The following is a 21,522-nucleotide window of genomic DNA, read 5'->3' on the forward strand; positions in this document are numbered from 1 at the left end:
CTGGCTGCTGGCCTTTTGTATTTCTGATCAATATGATTTTTTTTAATACACAAATGTGATTTTCTTTCAAAAACAAGGACATTTCTAAGTGACCCCTAACTTTTGAACTGTAGTGTGTGTGTGTGTGTAAATATATATATATATATACATTTCGGACTTATTGCTCGATATTACTGCACTGTTGGAGCTAGGAACACAAGCAATAAAACCTGATAAATATGTGTATGCAACCAATAACATTTGATTTGAGTGGGAATATATTTTATTTTGTAGTTTGTGTGGATTAATGTTATTTTTCCCTTCCCTGTATGGAATTTAGTTGCATTTTGTGATTTATTTTCACCCTTGTCCAGTTGGTGGCGACAAGACACTTGCGTGTAGTTCACCATAAAACCTCAGCGAAGACGAAGTCTTTTGGGGACTAGAGTCCTCTATCTATTTCTATGTCTCCACCACATGCAGCAGACAGTGGACATTTTTGACATTACGCGAAATAAGTTGGGTACGACCGTTACAGTTTTGTGGTCTCCAGTGAGTACGTGAAAGGGAATGTCGAACGGTGCAAGATCGGTTAGTGAGGTGCATCGGAACGGCAATATTATGGGTGAGTTCTCTTACTCTGTCCGTTTTAATTCATTCCGGAACGTTTGCTATCGTTTATTTGCGTCCTCGGAGTTGTTACTAAAGAACTTTGTCAGAATTAGTTAACTAGTTAGAAAAACGATAGTTAGTTGGCTCATTGAAATACATTCACACACCGCTGGAGAATGACCGCGAGTAACGTACTTTGGCATTTCCTTTGTTTTTTTGACTGAGTGGCTTTGTTACCTGGCACACAGGCGGTTAGTACAGTACCAGCAAACAATAGCTAACATTAGCTACCTATCGTTAACATGTTGAGATACAGTCAGAGCAGTTCATTACTGGCTAAATAATATGCTGTGTGAAGAATGTCAAATGAGTTTAGTTCGTCAGATGCTAGTTGTGATAAGTTGGCAACCACAACAAAAGCGCATCATAAATAGTTACGTTTCTAGTTAGCTAACAAAACTAACGTTACCTTGTTAACTACTAGCGCAGAGAACAATTACGTTATAAAAACCTTTTACTACTAGCTAGGTAGGTTGTAATGGAATAGTTGACGTCGCTTGCTAAGCTGTGAATGGCTGCTATTCCAAAAAGTCGACGTAGCTTGCGTAGTTTCAGATGTCAGAAACTGGCAGTGTTGATCACATAACTAGTCATTAGTTAATTAAAGTGGATTGAATCAATGCGGGGGAAACCTGGAGCAAAGTTGTTATGAACCAAAACTTCCTCAAACACCTAGCAAGATACGTCATCATTCGTTTGTCTGTCAAAATGTCAATCAAAAACCCATCTATGTTTTACTTGGATTGCAATATCTCCTTTAGAAAACGAAGTCCTGTATTGGTTCACAGGAGACTGGATTAATACTGTGGTAATAATGTTGTAATAATGTTGTAAATGCATGGTGGATGCTCTTACTGAGTGACTGCCTGTCAGTTATTCCTCTGTGACCTGTAGCTGTAGAATCTGTCATGAAATGGTTTGCTGTGAGTATAGAGACCGGCATTGATCCCTCACCCTAGCCATTCAAACCCAACAGTCTACCTACCGACAGACCATGTGAATGTTCTCTCTAGTCCCTATGGAATGCATGCAATATTATTACTTTAGTTTGAGTAAATAAATTGTTTTCCACCTTCTCTCTCTCAATTGTTATTGAACAATTGCTGTCTCTCCATTATTGCTACTAACTTTTTGTGGGGCCTGGGAATGCCAGGATGTCTGATGACACAGCTGACTAAGACAGCCCATAGCCTGGGCAGAGTTTGTTTAGGTGCCCATAAAAGTCCCATTTTGGATTATTCCCCATCTTGGTGTAGCTTATTTGTTCACTCCCCTTCAATGATTTAAAAGCATTGGATTGGTGTGTGAAATACGGTAGACACTCAGTGGGAGAGAATTGGAATTTGGCCTCAGATGAACTGGGTATGTAGTGAAGGGAGCTTTCCATGTAGACCACTGATTGTTCTTCACCTCACTCTCAGGACTGTTTTACTCACAGACTTAACATTATTCCTAAATTACAGTTTAGTAATAAAAATTGACTGATTATAACACTAAAGCATGTGTGACAGACAGACTGATAGAGAGGTTTACAAAACTATTAGTCTGATAAAGAATGATCTGGGAAAATGAAGAAAGGTCGTGGGAGGGGTCAGACTTTCTGAAGTAGAGCAACATTCTCTACCGTGTATCCTCCTCTAGTATTTGCAAGACGACATCATTGTACTGTGCTAGGCCTTGCTCTGGGGTTAGCTGAACACTCCTCTTTTTAACCTCAGGCTCTCTGAGGCAGACTAGACTCAATCCCACCACTTCTCTTCCGGCAGTTTACCAAACACCAGCAAAGAAGAATAACGCATCTACTCTGCTTGAAGGGAGCATGTAGAAATGAGAGCAGACACCTACTGTATCGAAGCATTGGCCAAGAGTGGTGGTAGGGCCTAAAGGAGGAAGCAAAGCTGCTTTCCTGGCGGTATGTAGTGGCATTTGTTAAAGCCACTGTGTAAAGGTTGAGGTGAACATCCAAGACACAGATGTCCACCACGCTGGGCCCTCTCTCCAACCTTGACAATGGTATTAGAAATATGTCATGGGTGTTGCCTTGAAAAATACCTGACTGACTTAAGTCAATTTCAACAAGCTGCTTATGCCTGCTATGAGTCAGGAAGTTGCAGTAGATGTAGCATATGTTTCATAAGCTGATGTTAACTTTTATGACCTTACCCTTGGACTAGTGGAAAAGTAGGGAAGGCTCTGAAGTGCACATCAAACGTTTCTCTCCTCAGTGGGAGCTAGCTAAGAGTTGAGCGTTATGATCATGATGCTGCTGTCTCAGCTATGTGCTGTGGTTACCATGAAGTGTCTGATCAGCGACAGGCACCACTGACAGTCGTACTGTGTACGTGACAGATGCTTCTGCTCCAGAGCAGACTGACAGACATAACATCAGGAGGAAGTGGCTTGGGCGGTGATGCATGCTACATCTGTCTACTTCTACCCCCCCCCGCCCCACACACACACACACCTGGCATTTGAACATTGAAACCCTCAAAGACGATGAGCTTGAGTGAAGGCTAGGTGGGGCAGATCCTCTGTGGAAGTGGTTCGTTAATAGCCAATGAGCTGAAAAACTATCTGTCTGAAGCTGCTGGAAGGAACATCCTCTTGCTATGAGTTGTGCTTTATCGCCAAAAATTTATCCTCCGCTTAATAATCACTATTTTTGGCCAAACTTTCAGGGTCTGGGATAACTTTCAGGGTCTGGGATAGCCTGAGTGAATGCTTAAATTCTTGCCACCCTATTGGTGGCTTTACGATTTTGGGGAGACAACATTATAGGAATCTGATGTTTGTCAGTGTGAGGACTGACTCTAGCTACTGACTCAGGATTATCTGCCGTTCTTCAGTCTCTCCAACACTGAAAGCTGTGGGAAGAGGCCCGCGGGGCTGTCAGCCAATGAGATTACACGACTGGGTTTGTAGCCAATAGGATTTCATTTTCACATCAGTCTCTGAAATGATGTATCAACACCTCTAAACTCCTGGATTAACCAATGACAGCTCTCCTATACAGATCTAAAAAGCTGTAGGAAGTTTGAGTTAGTTGTAACTCCTCAAACTGAAGCTCAAGTGAGTTGTAGGATTGAGGATTAGGCCATTTGAATGCTAAATAGGTTGATTTGCTGAATTATAAGTATAAATTTGCTGTCTTATTGCTTTAGCCTAACTTGTTTGTCATTACAGTTGGCAAGTACATGATTTTTCTTCTCTGAACTGAGAACATTGTTTGGCTGCTGACTCCACACTCCTCCTCAGTAATGGCTGCTATCCTATTTAGGGATAGACTCATGTGAGCTCTCATGGCACTTTACTGGCAGCCAGAGAGCTGTAAAAGAAGCTGAGGCTACAACCCCGTTCCAGACTAGACTGCTCGTAAATCTTGATTCATCTGTGTTGTTCACCCTCCGAGAGCTATATACATACATACATACACACACACACACACACACACACACACAAAAGGATATCTAAGACGTTTATGCATGGGTTTGACGACAAATAACCTAGCCCTATAAAACAGGTAAAATCCCTTCAAGTAGAATGAAGAAACTGAGTGAGAAAATACTTTTTCATACCTGTGGCGGATCGAATTTAATTTTTGGTGAAAGATGCAGGAACTAGCATTAACAAAGCAAACAAAGTATGCATATCACCACCAATCATCTTATCTGATTGAGTGCTATAGGTCTTGCTATTAATTTTTTCCTATCAGTACACTGTAAAGGCTAGAAGTTACACAAGTAAGTTAAACTGTACCTCAGAAGCTATGCCTTTCTGACTACTAAATGAGTAGGCATATTTCTTGGTCATGATGGCACTTGCACATTGAAAGTTAGTCCTTCTGGGCTTTTATCTGCAGGCAGGCATGAATGTGTTATTCTGACACATGATGAATGGTGGACTCATTTGTCTGTGTTAGCTGATTTACTGTATTTCTCATTTCTTTCCTTTATGGTGTGGTGCTTCTCCTGTTTACCACGGACTGTGAATCATTCTGCATCTCCCCTCTTCCACCACCACCTCACTATCAACCATCCTGATCTGCACTCTCCAACTAAGCTGTAAGTATTATTGAGACTGATGGCCTAGCGTCAGTCCACTGTAGCATACCTTTAGGCTATAATATTTACTTATTTGATGATGTTAGGAGATGAGAATGTTAGATTGGGCATATGAATTCAATCTATTATCTGATGAATGATTGGGTCCATGTTGTAGGGCTGGGCGGTATACCGTATTTGACTATATACCGGTATTGATGCACAGACAGGTTTGGGTTTATAATTTACCTTCTATAACGGTTTGTTAAATGTGATACACCGTGTGTAACATCCATTTTCATAGGTTACTCCGCTACTTGAGTCATCTCAATTCAAGGGGCTTTATTGGTATGGGAAACATATGTTAACATTGCCAAAGCAAGTGAGGTAGATAATATACAAAAGTGAAATAAACAATAAGAATGAACAGTAAACATTCCACTCACAGAAGTTCCAAAATAATAAAGATATTACAAATGTCATATTATGTATATATTTGCAGTTTTGTAACGATGTACAAATGGTTGAAGTACAAAAGGGAAAATAAATAAGCATAAATATGGGTTGTGTTTGTTTTTCACTGGTTGACCTTTTCTTGTGGCAACAGGTCACATCTTGCTGCTGTGATGGCACACTGTGGTATTTCACCCAGTAGATATGGGAGTTGATCAAAATCGGGTTTGTTGTCTAATTCTTTGTGGATTTGTGTAATCTGAGGGAAATATGTGTCTCAAATCTGGTCATACATTTGGCAGTAGGTTAGGAAGTGCAGCTCAGTTTCCACCTCATTTTGTGGGCAGTGTGTACATAGCCTGTCTTCTCTTGAGAGCCATGTCTGCCTACGGGCGGCCTTTCTCAATAGCAGGGTTATGCTCACTGAGTCTGTACATAGTCAAAGCTTTTTTCATCTCTCTCTGTCTCTCTCCTTCTCTCTCCATGCTGCTTTCCACACAGATCTAGCCCTGCCCCCTGTCACTCCAGGAGCGCATTTGTTGTTCGTCAACCACGATACACTTACGTTCAATCTGCATGGTCAATACAACAATGTTGATCACAACGATGCTGTTTTCACTTGACTTAATATAAATCCACTAGCGTTCTATAATGACACTATTAGTTTGTTTCTTACATCTGCAAACAGCTAGTTTGTCTTAGCAAGTTGGGCCTAAATCTTGTTAGCTGCTAATCGCTAGCTAGCTGGCTAGCTATAATAAACATACTGAGTCATAGCATACGTAACTAGCTATACAGCCTGGTAATACCAGTGATTTGTGTAGACCTAAATCTGCATGTTTGTGCAACAGTATCTTCTAAATCAAATAGGAATACGCAAAGCATGAGTATGTTAGCTAGCTAGATGAAGTAGCTAAGAGCGGACATTCAATGTAGTCAAAGATTATAGGTCCCCTAGGAAACACAACACTTTGTTTCCTACCTTGTCACAATAACATCCCCCAGGCATTTTCATTCGTTGTCATGTTAAACAACACTGTATTCAAAGTGCCCACTATTATATTCTAACTATAGAATTATAATAATCATACCATTTCCATTATTCCAACAGTTCACCCAAGTGTGTTGCTCAAAATTGCAAGTCAAATCGCAATTGCCACATTTGGTTAAAAATAAGGCTTAGATTGTTTGCCCGTAACGTGCAGCCCTACCTGGCAGTGTGGAAATGATCTCAAATGAGTGCAGGAAATGGATAAATGCTAAACATTATTTTTTGGTTGAATGGAACAGCATAAAACAATCAGAATGGAGAAAGACCCATTGAAATCAGTTAGAATGTACACTACTGGTCAAAAGTTTTAGAACACCTACACATTTAAGTAAAAAAAAAAAATTGTACTATTTTCTACATTGTAGAATAATAGTGAAGACCTCAAAACTATGAAATAACACAAGGAATCATGTAGTAATAACCAAATCAAAATATATTTGAGATTCTTCAAATACCCACCCTTTGCCAGCTTTGCACACTCTTGGCATTCTCTCAACCAGCTTCACCTAGAATGCCTTTCCAACAGTCTTGAAGGAGTTCCCACACACGCTGAGCACTTGTTGGCAGCTTTTCCTTCACTCTGCAGTCCGACTCATCCCAAACCATCTCAATTTTGTTGAGGTCAGGTGATTGTGGAGGCCAGGTCATCTGAGCAGCCCTTACACAGCCTGGAGGTGTGTTGGGTCGTTGTCCTGTTGAAAAACAAATGATTGTCCCACTAAGTCCAAACCAGATGGGATGGTGTATCGCTACAGAATGCTGTGGTTAAGTGTGACCGTGTCACCAGCAAAGACCGTGTCACCAGCAAAGCACCATCACACCACTTCCTCCATGCTTTACGGTGGGAAATAGACATGTAGAGATCATCTGTTCACCCACATCTCAGAGAGACACAGTGGTTGGAACCAAAAATGTCACATTTCGATTCCAGACCAAAGGACAGATTTCCACCGGTCTAATGTCCATTGCTCGTGTTTCTTGGCGCAAGCAAGTCTCTTATTGGTGTCCTGTAGTTGTGGGGTTTTTGCAGCAATTCGACCATGAAGGCCTGATTCATGCAGTCTCCTCTGAGCAGTTGATGTGTCTTTTACTTGAACTCTGAAGCATTTATTTGGGCTTAAATTTCTGAGGTATGTAACTCTAAGGAACATATCCTCTGCAGCAGAGGTACCTCTGGGTCTTCCTTTCCTGTGGCGGTCCTCATGAGAGACAGTTTCATCATAGCGCTTGATGATTTTTTTTGCGACTACACTTGAAAGAAACTTTCAAGGTTGTTGAAATGTTCCGGATTGACTGACCTTCATGTATTAAAGTAATGATTGACTGTCATTTTTCTTTTCTTATTTGAGCTGTTCTTGCCATATTATGGACTTTTCCCAAATAGGGCCATCTTCTGTATACCACCTCTACCATGTCACAACACAACTGATGGCTCAAATGCATTAAGAAGGAAATTCCACAAAATAACTTTCAACAAGGCACACCTGTTAATTGAAATGCATTCCAGGTGATTACCTCATGAAACTGTTTGAGAGAATGCCATGAGTGCGCAAAGCTCTCATCAAGGCAAAAGGTGGCAACTTTTTAAGAGTCTCAAATGTAAAATATATTTTGCCTTTTAAACACCTTTTTTTGGTTACTACATAATTTCATATGTTATTTCATAGTTTTGATGTCTTTACTATTATTCTCCAATGTAGAAAATAGTAAAATAAAGAAAAACCCTTGAATGAGTAGGTGTTCTAACCGGTAGTGTATGTGTTGCCACCATAGGGTCACCCACTAAAGCAAATTTACAACTTTTATTATTAAAAAACATAATAGTCACACCGTAATTATAATTTTAAATACTATGATATGATATTTTGTCCATATCGCTCAGCCCTAACATGTTGCTATTTTTTGATATCCTGTACCTGTCAATTCATGAACTTTTAAACAGTTTTTTTATAGGCCAGTGATATCACAGCTATTGTGGCGAAGCCAACAGTATATCCAGTCTTTAGTTTAGCGTTGTTACCTGCCCGGACAGTTGGGAAGAGCATTCATGTTTGGTTTTTGTCTACAGCAAGAGAAGCTCCTGGAAGGTTATGTGGGCTTTGCCAATCTCCCAAACCAAGTGTACAGAAAGTCCGTCAAGAGAGGCTTCGAGTTCACGCTCATGGTCGTGGGTGAGTAGAGATATTTGCATCTCATTTTATGTCCTTTTTTCTAAATAAGACCCCACATAACAGAAAAAAATGACCTGTTATTTATCTGGGAAAAGAGATGGAGGATTTACTGCTGTGTAAAAAGCTGTTTGCATATTACTTTATGAATCAGCGAAGTATGCATGAAAATTGCTGTTATAGAGGCTCCACTGCGTCCCAAATAGCACCCTATTCCCTATGTATTGCACTACTTTTGACCAGAGTGTGTAGTATGTGGGGAATAGGGTGCCATTTGGGATGCTGTCCCTGTTTGAATGATGTGGACACATCTGTGTAAGAAATGTATGTGGATATGTAATATAGCCTGCATATGGCTGTCTGCCATAGACGTTCATGCTTCCAGTCCAGCAGTATTACATTTCAGTCAGGAACTTTATCATGCTACAGTGCTGGCAGTTGGCTGTTAAAATGCATTAGCGATGCTTTCTTTTGAGTTAGGATAACTTGCCTTGCACGTAAAGCGGGACTCAAAGAAACCATATTTTAAACAAATGTGCTTCAGCAATGGAGGGTAGTCAGGGTTTATTTCCTCCGTGGTGTGTGTTTGTGTGCACAGGGTGTGTGAGTGTGGTGTGCCTTTTGGATTGTGGGTGGGAGGTTTCCTGTAATTCCATTCATGCAGCCAGAGTTGGAGACTGAACAGCTGTAGGGAGAGAGGGATGGAGGGAAAGAGAGAGACGGAGGATGCAGGCACCATTACATCCCTGCCATTCTCCACTCCACTGTTCTCTGTTCCATAAGTCTTGGCCAGAGTACAGTGCAAACTGGCTCTAACCAGAATAGAAAGAGGAGTGGGAGGCCCCGGTGCACAACTGAGCAAGAGGACAAGTACATTAGAGGTTCTAGTTTGAGAAACAGATGCCTCACAAGTCCTCAACTGGCAGCTTCATTGAATAGTACCCGCAAAACACCAGTCTCAATGTCAACAGTAAAGAGGCGGCTCAGGAAACCAGTTTGCGCTGTTCTGTGAAGGAAGCAGTACACAACGTTGTACCAGATATTCAGTTTCTTGGCAATTTCTCGCATGGAATTGCCTTCATTTCTCAGAACAAGAATAGACTGACAAGTTTCAGAAGAAGGTTCTTTGTTTCTGGCCATTTTGAGCCTGTAATCGAATCCACAAATGCAGATGCTCCAGATACTCAACTAGTCTTAAGAAGGCCAGTTTTATTGCTTCTTTAATTAGCACAACCAATTTCAGCTGTGCTAACATAATTGCAAAAATATTTTCTAATGATCAATTAGCCTTTTAAAATGATAAACTTGGTATTGGTGAAGCTGACCTGATATCATGCTGCAGGAAGGAGATACACAGTATCTGATTGTGCATGTTAACCCTTTGCTGCTCCCTGTGGCGGGCGGGCTGTTGAGTCAACCCATGCCCACATGTCTCCGGGCCAGGAGAGAGGGAACAAGAGAAACAATGAGAGGGAACGCCTGCCTGGTATTCCCAACCCATTGCTGTCAGTCTGAGTAGAGTTGAGCAGCATTCAAGTGGTCCCTTGCTGGAGTTTCCCCCTCTGCTGCACTCTCAGGAAAAATATGGTTATAAGTGCAATTTTGTATGTAGCATTTAATTTGAATGGCAGAGTAATTGGTGAAGCTGAGCTTCTGTCATGCTGCAGGAGATGCAGTATCTGATAGTTGTGGTGTGTTTCTCTGTCAATGTGAGTGTGTGCGTGTTTTCTTAATTAAAACTTCTTAGGGATAGCCCCCTTTTAATTTTCTCCTAAAATGACATACCCAAATCTAACTGCCTGTAGCTCAGGCCCTGAAGCAAGGATATGCATATTCTTGGTACCATTTGAAAGGAAACACTTTGAAGTTTGTGGAAATGTGAATTAAATGTAGGAGAATATAACTCAATAGATCTGGTAAAAACCAACCGTTTTTTTCCTTTTCTACCACCATCATTGAAATGCAACAAAGGTCCCACTTCTAGCCATCACGCTGGTTGTAATTCCGATGGTGTCCACAAGATGGCAGCAGTGTATGTGCAGTTTCAGACGGATATCTTGAAGTATGAGCGAACTACATGACATTTCGTGTGAAGTCACACAGGTACATTTGGGCAAATCGTGAAGGCGACAAATTATATTATTTTTTCTGCAAGAATATCGTCAAATCTGTAAACTTGGACTTTGATTTAGCTTTTCCAGTAGTAGCCTTATTTTAAGTTCAACATTTTCAAAACAACCAGTTTTCATAACTCTGAATATTCTTATAATTTTTGTCCAAAAGGAAAAGGCATGCTGTTGCACAAGGTTAGCAGCTACATTTTGCAACAGATACAGGGTTTTCGGATACTCCCGTAAAGCCCAGCTCATTGGTTATCTAGCTAGCTTTGTTTGACCCCGATTTGGTGCTTATTTGACAGTTAGTGGATCAAAGTCAGTCGCTCTCTGACCAAATTTGGTGTCCTATAGGATAAACTACATCCCTAATGATGTAATGAATTCTGGTTACGTTCTAGGATCTCTGAAGAATACATACGAACGTGATTTGACTGGTTGAAACTACTTTTAGGGTTAGATTTAAACAGATCTTGGCAAATTGAAAGAGTGGAAATACCAAATTGATTGTGCATGCTATGTTGACCGATTATGATTTTTCAACGCCGATACTGATTTTATTGGAGGACCAAAAAAGCCGATAACGATTAATCGGCCGATTTTTTATTTAAATAAATGTATTTGTAATAATGAGAATTACAACAATACTGAATTGAACACTTATTTTACCTTAACATAATACATCAATAAAATCAATTTAGCCTCAAGTAAATAATGAAACATGTTTAATTTGATGTAAATAATGCAAAAACAAAGTGTTGGAGAAGAAAGTAAAGGTGCAATATGTGCTATGTAAGAAAGCTAACGTTTCAGTTCCTTGCTCAGAACATGAGAACATATGAAAGCTGGTGAGTCTTCAGTATTCCCAGGTAAGAAGTTTTAGGTTGTAGGAATTATAGGACTATTTCCCTTTATACCATTTGTATTTAATTAACCTTTGACTCTTGGATGTTCTTATAGGCACTTTAGTATTGCCAGTGTAACAGTATAGCTTCCGTCCCTTTCCTCACTCCTCCCTGGGCTCGAACCGGGAACACAACGACAACAGCCACCCTCGAAGCCGCGTTACCCATGCAGAGCAAGGGAAACAACCACAGGCTCAGAGCGCGTGACGTTTGAAATGCTATTTGCGCACACTAACTAGCCAGCCATTTCACTTTGGTTACACCAGCCTCATCTCGGGAGTTGATAGGCTTGAAGTCATAAACAGCGCAATGCTTGATGCTCAACGAAGAGCTGCTGGCAAAACGCACTAAAGTGCTGTTTGAAAGAAGGTTTACGCGCCTGCTTCTGCCTACCACCGCACAGTCAGATACTTAGATACTTGTATGCTCAGTCAGATTATATACAACGCAGGACACGCTAGATAATATCTAGTAATATCATCAACCATGTGTAGTTAACTAGTGATTATGATTTATTGTTTAGCGCTAGCTTGCAACTTAATGCTAGTTTAATGCTAGCAACTTAAGTTTAATGCTAGCTAGCAACTTACCTTGGCTTACTGCATTCGTGTAACAGGCAGTCTCCTTGTGGAGTGCAACGAGAGAGATGCAGGTCGTTATTGCGTTGGACTAGTTCAATGTAAGGTTGCAAGATTAGATCCCCCAAGCTGACAAGGTGAAAATCTGTCGTTCTGCCCCTGAACAAGGCAGTTAACTCACCGTTCCTTGGCCGTCATTGAAAATAAGAATGTGTTCTTAACTGACTTGCCTAGTTAATTAAAGGTATATACATTTTTTTTTTAAATACAGATTTCCGATTGTTATGACAACTTGAAATCGGCCCTAATTAATCGGCCATTCTGATTAATCGGCCGACCTCTACTTTTTAGGTTATGGAAACGGATTTTATCTAACAAAATGACACCATGTTATCTTTGGGAACCTATGGATGATAAATCAGAGCAAGATTTCAGAATGTAAGTACACATTTCCCCTTCAGAGGTGAATTTATCAAACATATCGCGGACAAAAAAGTGTTAGGAGCTCTCAACCAGTAGCACGGCTTTTTCCCCAGCAGTAATAGCTACTGTAAATTGGACAGTGTAGTAATATTAACAAGAATTTAAGCTTTCAGCCGATATGACACTTATATGTACCGACATTCTCTAAAATCTGCGATCGTGACACAAGGTGCTGCATGATTACAACTGTCCCTTCGACCGGACGTCGATCCGTAAGATTAATTACCAGGCAACTTATGTAATGTCCCTGTTTGCATTGTGAAGTGTGCCAAGGTATTTCAAAGGCACCTGCATGCTAGGTTCAGTTTTCTCATAGCCGAACTCGGCTAGGCGACACAATCGTCTGTGCCTTACATACTTCTTTAAAAGACCTTCACTTGAAAAATGAGAACCATTTAGTACTGTTTGCCCCTCTTGAGATACCTTATTAATAGCATAGCCAGTATATACTTCATCAAAATAGTCCCAATTAATCTAAGACAAATTTGGAATCAACTTTGACGTTTGAAGAGGGCTTAGTTGTGCAATTTTACATATACAGTTGAAGTCGGAAGTTTACATACACCTTAGCCAAATACATTTAAACTCAGTTTTTCAGAATTCCTGACATTTTATCATAGTAAAAATTCCCTGTCTTAGGTCAGTTAGGATCACCACTTTATTTTAAGAATGTGAAATAGTAGAGAGTGATTTCTTTCTTTCATCACATTTCTAGTGGGTCAGAAGTTCACATACACTCAATTAGTATTTGGTAGCATTGCATTTAAATTGTTTAACTTGGGTCAAACGTTTCGGGTAGCCTTTCACAAGCTTCCCACAATAATTTGGGTGAATTTTGGCCCATTCCTCCTGACAGAACTGGTGTAACTGAGTCAGGTTTGTAGGCCTCCTTGCTCGCACACACTTTTTCAGTTCTGCCCACAAATCCTCTATAGGATTGAGGTCAGGGCTTTGTGATGGCCACTCCAATACCTTGACTTTGTTGTCCTTAAGCCATTTTGCCACAACTTTGGAAGTATGCTTGGGGCATTGTCCATTTGGAAGACCCATTTGTGACCAAGTTTTAACTTCCTGACTGATGTCTTGAGATGTTGCTTCAATATATCCACATAATTTCCCCCGCTCGTGATGCCATCTATTTTGTGAAGTTCACCAGTCCCTCCTGCAGCAAAGCACCCCCACAACATGATGCTGCCACCCCCGTGCTTCACGGTTGGGATGGTGTTCTTCGGCTTGCAAGCATCCCCCTTTTTCCTCCAAAGAACATTTCCCCAAAAAGTACAAGCTTTGTCCCCATGTGCAGTTGCAAACCGTAGTCTGGCTTTTTTATGGCGGTTTTGGAGCAAGTGGCTTCTTCCTTGCTGAGCAGCCTATAGATAATTTTGTACCTGTTTCATCCAGCATCTTCACAAGGTCCTTTGCTGTTGTTCTGGGATTGATTTGCACTTTTCGCACCAAAGTACGTTCATCTCTAGGAGACAGAACGCGTCTCCTTCCTGAGCGGTATGATGGCTGCGTGGGCCCATGGTGTTTATACTTGCGTACTATTGTTTGTGAACGTGGTACCTTCAGGCGTTTTGGAAATTGCTCCCAAGGATGAACCAGACTTGTGGAGGTCTACAATTTTTGGTTCTGAGGTCTTGGCTTATTTTTGTTTTGATTTTCCCTTGAAATACATCCACAGGTACACCTCCAATTGACTCATGATGTCAATTAGCCTGTCAGAAACTTCTAAAGCCATGACATAATTTTCTGGAATTTTCCAAGCTGTTTAAAGGCATAGTCACCTTGGTGTATGTAAACATCTGACCCACTGGAATTGTGATAAAGTGAAATAATCAGTATAAACAATTGTTGGAAAAATTACTTGTCATGTAAAGTAGATGTCCTAAACGACTTGCCAAAACTATAGTTTGTTAACAAGACATTTGTGGAGTGGTTGAAAAATGAGTTTTAATGACTCCAAGCTAACTTCCGACTTTGAATGTAACTAAGATGTTTTGTGCAGAATTTCTCAAGTGAAAAAAAAATGTTGAATGACGACAAACATTTCATTGAAGAATCCCGTCCGTAGTTCCCACTCCAAGGAGTAGCACTGTTGACCAATCACAACGAATGTCCGTGGACTGGGCGTAAAGCAAACTTTTGTATACCATCCACTGTGGCAGGTAGATTAAAAATAAAGAATCTACCAGCCCAAATATTTTTGTGTTCCGTAAATACACAAAGAAATACAAACTGAGCATGCTTAATAATTTTTCTAAAACAACACATGTATTACTAGTCTGAAGTAATGTGGTATATTGCTCAATTTAATATTCTGTGACCCTGAGTATTTAAAAATAAATACCAGAAACAAAATGTTTAGTTGCCCTAGGGTTGTACATTTTTGGGAATATTCAGAGTGGACACTAAGTGGAATTTAACGGGAATACAGTGGCAAAAAAAAAAGTTGGAACCCTTTGGAATTACCTCTCTTTCTGCATAAATTGGTCATAATCTGATCTTCATCTTGGTCACAACCATCAGTCTGATTTAATCTAACACAAACAATTATATGTTTTATGTCATTATTGAACACACTGTGAACCCTTGGATTTAATAACTGGTTGACCCTCCGTTGGCAGCAAAAACCTCAACCAAATGTTTTCTATAGTTGCGGATCAGACCTGCACAACGGTCAGGAGGAATTTTGGACCATTCCTTTTTACAAAATTATTTCAGTTTAGCAATATTCTTGGGATGTCTGGTGTGAACCAATCGAGGTCTTATCACAGCATCTCAATGGGGTTGAGGTCAGGACTCTGACTGGGACACCCCAGAAGGCCTATTTTCTTCTTTTGAAGCCATTCTGTTGATTTACTTCTGTGTTTTGGGTCGTTGTCCTGTTGCGTCAATTGGTGGACAGATAGCCTAACATTCTCCTGCAAAATGTCTTGATAAACATGGGAATTCATTTTTCTGTCAAAAGCAGCCCAAACCATGATGCTAACTCCACCATACTTTACAATTGGGATTAGGTTTGGATGTTGGTGTGTTGTTCCTATTTTTCTCCACACATAGTGTTGTGTGTGTTCCAAACAACTCTACTTTAGTTTAATCTGTCCACAGAATATTTTTCCAGTAGCGCTGTGGAACATCCAGTTGCTCTTTTGTGAACTGCAGACGTGCAGCAATGTTGTTGTTTTTTGGACAGCAGTGGCTACTTCCGTGGTGTCCTCCCAGGAACATCATTCTTGTTTAGTGTTTTAGGTATCATAGACTCATCAACAGAGATGTTAGCATGTTCTAGAGATTTCTGTAAGTCTTTAGCTGACGCTCTAGGATTCTTCTTAACCTCATTGAGCCTTCCTGCGCTGTGCTCTTGCAGTCAACTTTGCTGGACGGCCACTCCTAGGGAGAGTAGCAACAGTGCTGAACTTTCTCAATAATAGACCATTTGTCTTACCGTGGACTGATGAACATCAAGGCTTTTAGAGATACTTTTGTAACCCTTTCCAGCTTTATGCAAGTCAACAGTTCTTAATCTTAGGTCTTCTAAGATCTTTCGTTCGAGGCATGGTTTACATCAGGCAATGCTTCATGTGAATAGCAAAATCAGTGTTTTTTTTTTAATATTGCAGGGCAGCTCCAACCAACGTCTCCAATGTCGTCTCATTGATTGGACTCCAGGGTAGGAGACTCCTGACTCCAATTAGCTGTTGGAGAAGTCATAAGCCTAGGGTTCACATACTTTTTCCAACCTACACTGTGAATGTTTTTAAATTATGTATTCAATATAAACAAATACCATTATTGGTGTGTTAATAGTTTAAGCATACTGTTTGTCTATGGTTGTGACTTAGATCAAGATCAGATTACATTTCTTGACCAATTTATGCAGAAATCCAGGTCATTCCAAAGGGTTCACATACTTTTTCTTGCAACTGTATATGGGAATTAACGGAAAAATATGCATATTAATACCATTTAAATGTAGATTTTTACATTGGATATATTTGCCATATCATATGGAGACAGAAACATAAACATTGTACCTTAATAATAATAATAATAATAATAATAATATGATTAAATCCTTCCAATAGAAATATATATATTTTTATTTAGTTACGAATTGACCTGAGATGACTCTTCACGTGGGATGGTCTTCACTGTCACTTTCCAACCTTGTTGGGGATGGCTTGTTGTCAGGCTCAAAAAGCCCAAAAATTTGCCCTGATGGCCACCGATTTTTCAACCCTTGTGTTGGTCAGCCTGTTGCGTGCTTTGGTGTGTGTGTGGTCCCAAACAAGGACCAGTTGTGCTCTGAGGTGGCTGATGTTGGTGGGATTTGGAGGATGATAGAGGCAACAGGGGAAAGAGCCTCAGATCCACAAAGTCCCTTCCACCAGGTGGCTGATGAGATATGTTGGCAAGACTGCCATATTGCAGCTCCATCCCAAAGCCCTTGCTTGGAAGTGTACCAAGAACTTTGCCCTCATCCAGGCCAAGGTGGCGAGATACGGGAGTGATGAAGTATAGGCCTTGTTGATCTCTGCACCAGACAGGATGCTCTTGCCAGCATACTTGGGGTCCGACATGTACTCTGCACACTTCACACTTTTTGATGCATTTCAGAACTGATGTTTCCTATGCTTGGAGCAACAGTGAAGTGGGCAGGGCAGTACGGATTTCTTCTCTTACATCTGAAAGCAGAGTCTGAACATCAGACAGGATGGCATTGTCTCCCTCAATCTGTGCATAGGTTTAGGTTTCAGGAGTTTCAGGCTGCTTACTCCTCTCTCCCAAAATAAAAAATCCAGGAGGATCCTCTTGATGGGGCTGTCCATATCGGCAAACTGTGAAAAGGCCATTTCTTGGAGAGACTCCTTCCCCTCCAGGAGACTGTCAAACATAATGACGACACCACCCCAACGGGTTTTGCTGGGCAGCTTCCATGTGATGCTCTTATTCTTCTCACTTTGCTTGGTGAGGTAGATTGCTGCTACAACTTGATGACCCTTCACATACCTAACCATTTCCTTGGCTCTCTTGTAGAGTGTATCCCTTGTTTTCAGTGCCTTGATGTCCTTGAGGAGCAGATTCAATGCATGAGCAGCACAGCCAATGGGTGTGATGTGAGGGTAGGCCGCCTCCACTTTAAACCAAGCAGCCTTCGTGTTCTCAGCATTGTTTGTCACCAGTGCAAATACCTTCTGTGGTCCAAGGTCATTGACTGCCTTCAGCTCATCTGCAATGTAGAGACCAGTGTGTCTGTTGTCCCTTGTCTGTGCCCTTGTAGAATACTGGTTGAGGGGTGGAGATTTCAATGACTACGTTCCTCCATTGAGTAAAAAAAAACTTCTGATTCCAGGAGGAACATGAGCTGTTGCTGTCGATAAGGTGTCTGATTCATCATTTTCACCTCGAATAGAAGTAGAGGGACTTTTGTCAGAGGTTGCTTGTTGCGTGCGCTGAAGGAACTTTATGCACTTTGCCAGATGATTCTGCATCTTTGTTGCATTCTTCACATATGATTTGGCACAGTATTTGCAAATGTACACAGCATTTCCTACATTAGCTGCAGTGAAATGTCTCCACACGTCAGATAGTGCTGTGGCATTTTCCTGTAAAGATTTGATAAAAAGTGTAAAAAAACAAAACAACAAAAAAACAAATACAATTCCATGTACAGATAAATATTTAAGCAGTTAGATTAAACAACTCCTTTGTAAGATAAATGTCTTATAATGAAACATGTATGGTAACAGGTGAATTAACACTCCTCAGTTAGCAGGCTCAAGCAAGCTAAAACCCACATGGTAGTAAAAACTAACTAGCAGAAATTGTTAACAAGTTAGAAATGATTTAAACACACTTTGCTGTAGGCTACTATTTACTAGGTAACAATAAATCATGCATGTGATATAAAAACTATTCACCCCACCCAGTATTGTAATCAAAATTTACCAGAAAGCATGTAGTCCTTGGCTCAGAGTGTAGTAGTGTGGGCTCAAAAGCATCTCATTAGTGAGCAAGATCTTGAGAATCAGCTGTACATGTGATGGAAGAATGCACTGTGCATGCAGAGGGTTGCAATTCCATTGAATTGGGGATAGTTTAACCAAAATATGCCACAAGACCTAGAATTGCCTTATGTGTATCCCACAAAAAAGGTTCACTGTTAACTTTTTTCCAGAAATGTACTGCCCTTTTTTAAGACTACCTTGGTAACAGGGCCACTTGAGTCATCACATGTGCCTGTGAGAATGTATAGTAGAGGCCAACAATGTCTCTTTTCTAGCATTGGGAACAAACTCAAACATTGAAAAGCAACCTAGCTTTTGAACAAAACAATGTAAATAGCCAAGAAACATGAGGACAATATCTCACTTTAGTAGACTTTCAAATAAATTAGGGCAACTTTTATGACTGTGCGCATTGCTTCTAAAAACTGATCTTTCAGCAGTGGTGGAAAAAGTACCCAATTGTCATACTTGAGTAAAAGTAAAGATATACCTTTTTTAATTGAAAATAACTCACGTTAAAGTCAACCAGTAAAATACTACTCGAGTAAAAAAGTATTTGGTTTTAAATATACTTAAGTATCAAAAGTAAATGTAATTGCTAAAATGTACTTATTTCAAATTCCTTATGTTACGGGAACGGCACAATTTTCTACATTTAAAAACATGTATTTAAGGATAGTCAGGGGCACTCTCGAGCACTCCGACATAAGTTACAAACGAAGCATTTGTGTTTAGTGAGTCCACCAGATTGGAGGCGATAAGGATGACCGGGGATTTTCTTTTGATAAGTGCATGAATTTGCCCATTTTCCTGTCCTGCTAGCTATTCAAAATGTAACATACTTTTGGGGGTCAGGGAAAATGTATGGAGTAAAATGTACATCATTTTCTTTAGGAATGTATTGAAGTAAAAGTAGTCAAAAATATTAAAAGGAAAGTACAGATACCCCAAAAACTACTTAAGTAGTTTTACTAAAGTACTTTTCAGCACTGTCCTCCAGACAGGCAGTGTTGCTGGGCAAGGTGGGATTTAGGATTCAAATGTATTTGTGCATTACCAGATATTAAACAAAATGGCAGAAATACTTTGAAAGCAACGATAAATTATAGCTCTCACTTGTGCCCATATTTGACCATTTTTATTAAATTCTCACACCAGGAGAGTTACCACTCGCCAACGTGGCTGGTGAATTCAACATTCTTACCCGCCCCGCCGGTGCCAAAATCTACCCACGTTTGGCATGTGGCGGGTGTTTTATTTTAGGCCCTGGACGTACTTTGGCTTCCAAACTTCGACAGCCCAAAAATGAAAATGGAACCCTGCCAAACACCTAAATTAACAAAAACGTCTCAACTTTGTCTTAATATATGCTCAAACTGTTTCAACATGGAAGCAAAGCGGTCGAAAGGCTAAAGGCTCTCTTGGTCAGAACTGATTGTCGGCAGCCAAGTTAGTGACAGTGGGCTGCAGCAGTCGGACGTTTGCGTCCGTCTATAAAAGTAAATATTTGCCAATGATTTACCACGTTTGCCCCAGGATTGACCTTGATCTTGGCTAGAAGGGCTACCGCAGCAAACCCTAGTTCAGCTCATTGTGCCTCGGTTAACACATACTTTTTAACGCGTTTCGGTTTTTATCTTCTCTGGAAACTATGTCCCTCACATAAACACGTAGGATTTCAGGGTTTTGACTCGCTCTCTGACTTTCTAAAGGAAATTGATGCGTTCGCCACAAGATATTTAAAGATTGTCACGTGGTAGCCAGACATGTTTTTATAGTCATTTTTGTAATGTATTCCGTATTTGAAGGGGAAATAACCCATTTTTCAATACACACACACACACACACACACACACACACACACACACACACACACACACACACACACTTTACCTGCACGTTAACCACAGTGAAAGCAGAATGATAACCTCAGCCAGTTGCTACTGTCCCCCTCCTAACAGAACAGAACCACTCTTCATTTCACCAGTCGGTGCACTATTTCCTGCCCCGTGTCACTGCAGTAGAAGGCAGCACCGTCAAATGAACTGTCTCCCCTCTCCAATACAAACTTTCTCCTGCTTCCCCCTTCTAGCCCCAGCTAGCCCCTCATCTCCTTGCATGCAGAGCAGTGTAAAGCTCCTCTGAATAAGCCCCCATGGTTTACACAGCTGCTGAAAAGGTCCTTTAAAGGAAGTGTGCTGCTGGCTGGGCTGGTCACTGACCGAGTAGGGCCACTGGCAGGGATGGGCCAGGCAGGACTGCACTGAGAGAGGGCCATGGTCATGCTCTGGTCGGGTGGAACTTATGAATTCTACTTTCTAGGACGGGTCACATAAACCAGCTTAGCTTCCGTTTCTAGCTGTATGACCCTGAGACTGAGCCTTCACCTACTACTGTTAACGGAAGACTGGTCTGGCTCCATATTCCCAGTAACATCCATACCAGTGCTGATGATGCCATCCCAGTGTAGGGAGATCCCGTACCCAGGCCCCAGCTATAGGCCTGTACTACTTGTTTAGGGAGATCCCTTCCCAGGCCCCAGCTATAGGCCTGTACTACCCGTTTAGGGAGATCCCTTCCCAGGCCACAGCTACAGGCCTGTACTACCAGCTTAGGGAGATCCCTTCCCAGGCCCCAGCTACAGGCCTGTACTACCAGTTTAGGGAGATCCCTTCCCAAGCCCCAGCTACAGGACTGTACTACCAGCTTAGGGAGATCCCTTCCCAGGCCCCAGCTACAGGCCTGTACTACCAGTTTAGGGAGATCCCTTCGCAAGCCACAGCTACAGGACTGTACTACCAGCTTAGGGAGATCCCTTCCCAGGCCCCAGCTACAGGACTGTACTACCAGCTTAGGGAGATCCCTTCCCAGGCCCCAGCTACAGGCCTGTACTACCAGTGTAGGGAGATCCCTTCCCAGGCCCCAGCTATAGCCCAGTATAGGGATATCCCCCATTATCATTTCCATGACATAAGGATTTAAGAGGCCTCTCTCTCTGCTAACATTCTGCAACTCCAGCTCTGAATAACCTACATCAGCTCTTATATCCCTCCCTCACCCTTTCCCCC

At 41.2% G+C, this 21,522-nt stretch overlaps 1 protein-coding gene across 4 annotated transcripts in view; it reads left to right on the plus strand.

Annotated features, from left to right (window-relative positions):
- The first annotated feature begins 414 nt into the window (after positions 1-414).
- The window catches only part of LOC110496429 (septin-7), a 46,091-nt gene continuing 24,983 nt past the window's right edge, over positions 415-21,522 (plus strand). For 2 of the 4 annotated variants that reach the window (XM_036953010.2, XM_036953011.2), the window contains exon 1: positions 8,228-8,366. In XM_036953010.2, coding sequence (XP_036808905.2) covers positions 8,243-8,366 — 124 coding nt within the window. In that variant the 5' untranslated portion in view covers positions 8,228-8,242. Of the gene's footprint in view, positions 605-913; positions 916-8,227; positions 8,367-21,522 lie in introns of those variants that run through there. The other 2 variants (XM_090208862.1, XM_090208863.1) reach the window with 2 other exon arrangements.

Source organism: Oncorhynchus mykiss, chromosome 18 (genome assembly GCF_057628025.1).
Source record: "Oncorhynchus mykiss isolate SJ-2025 chromosome 18, ASM5762802v1, whole genome shotgun sequence".
Classification (NCBI taxonomy): Eukaryota; Metazoa; Chordata; class Actinopteri; order Salmoniformes; family Salmonidae; genus Oncorhynchus; species Oncorhynchus mykiss.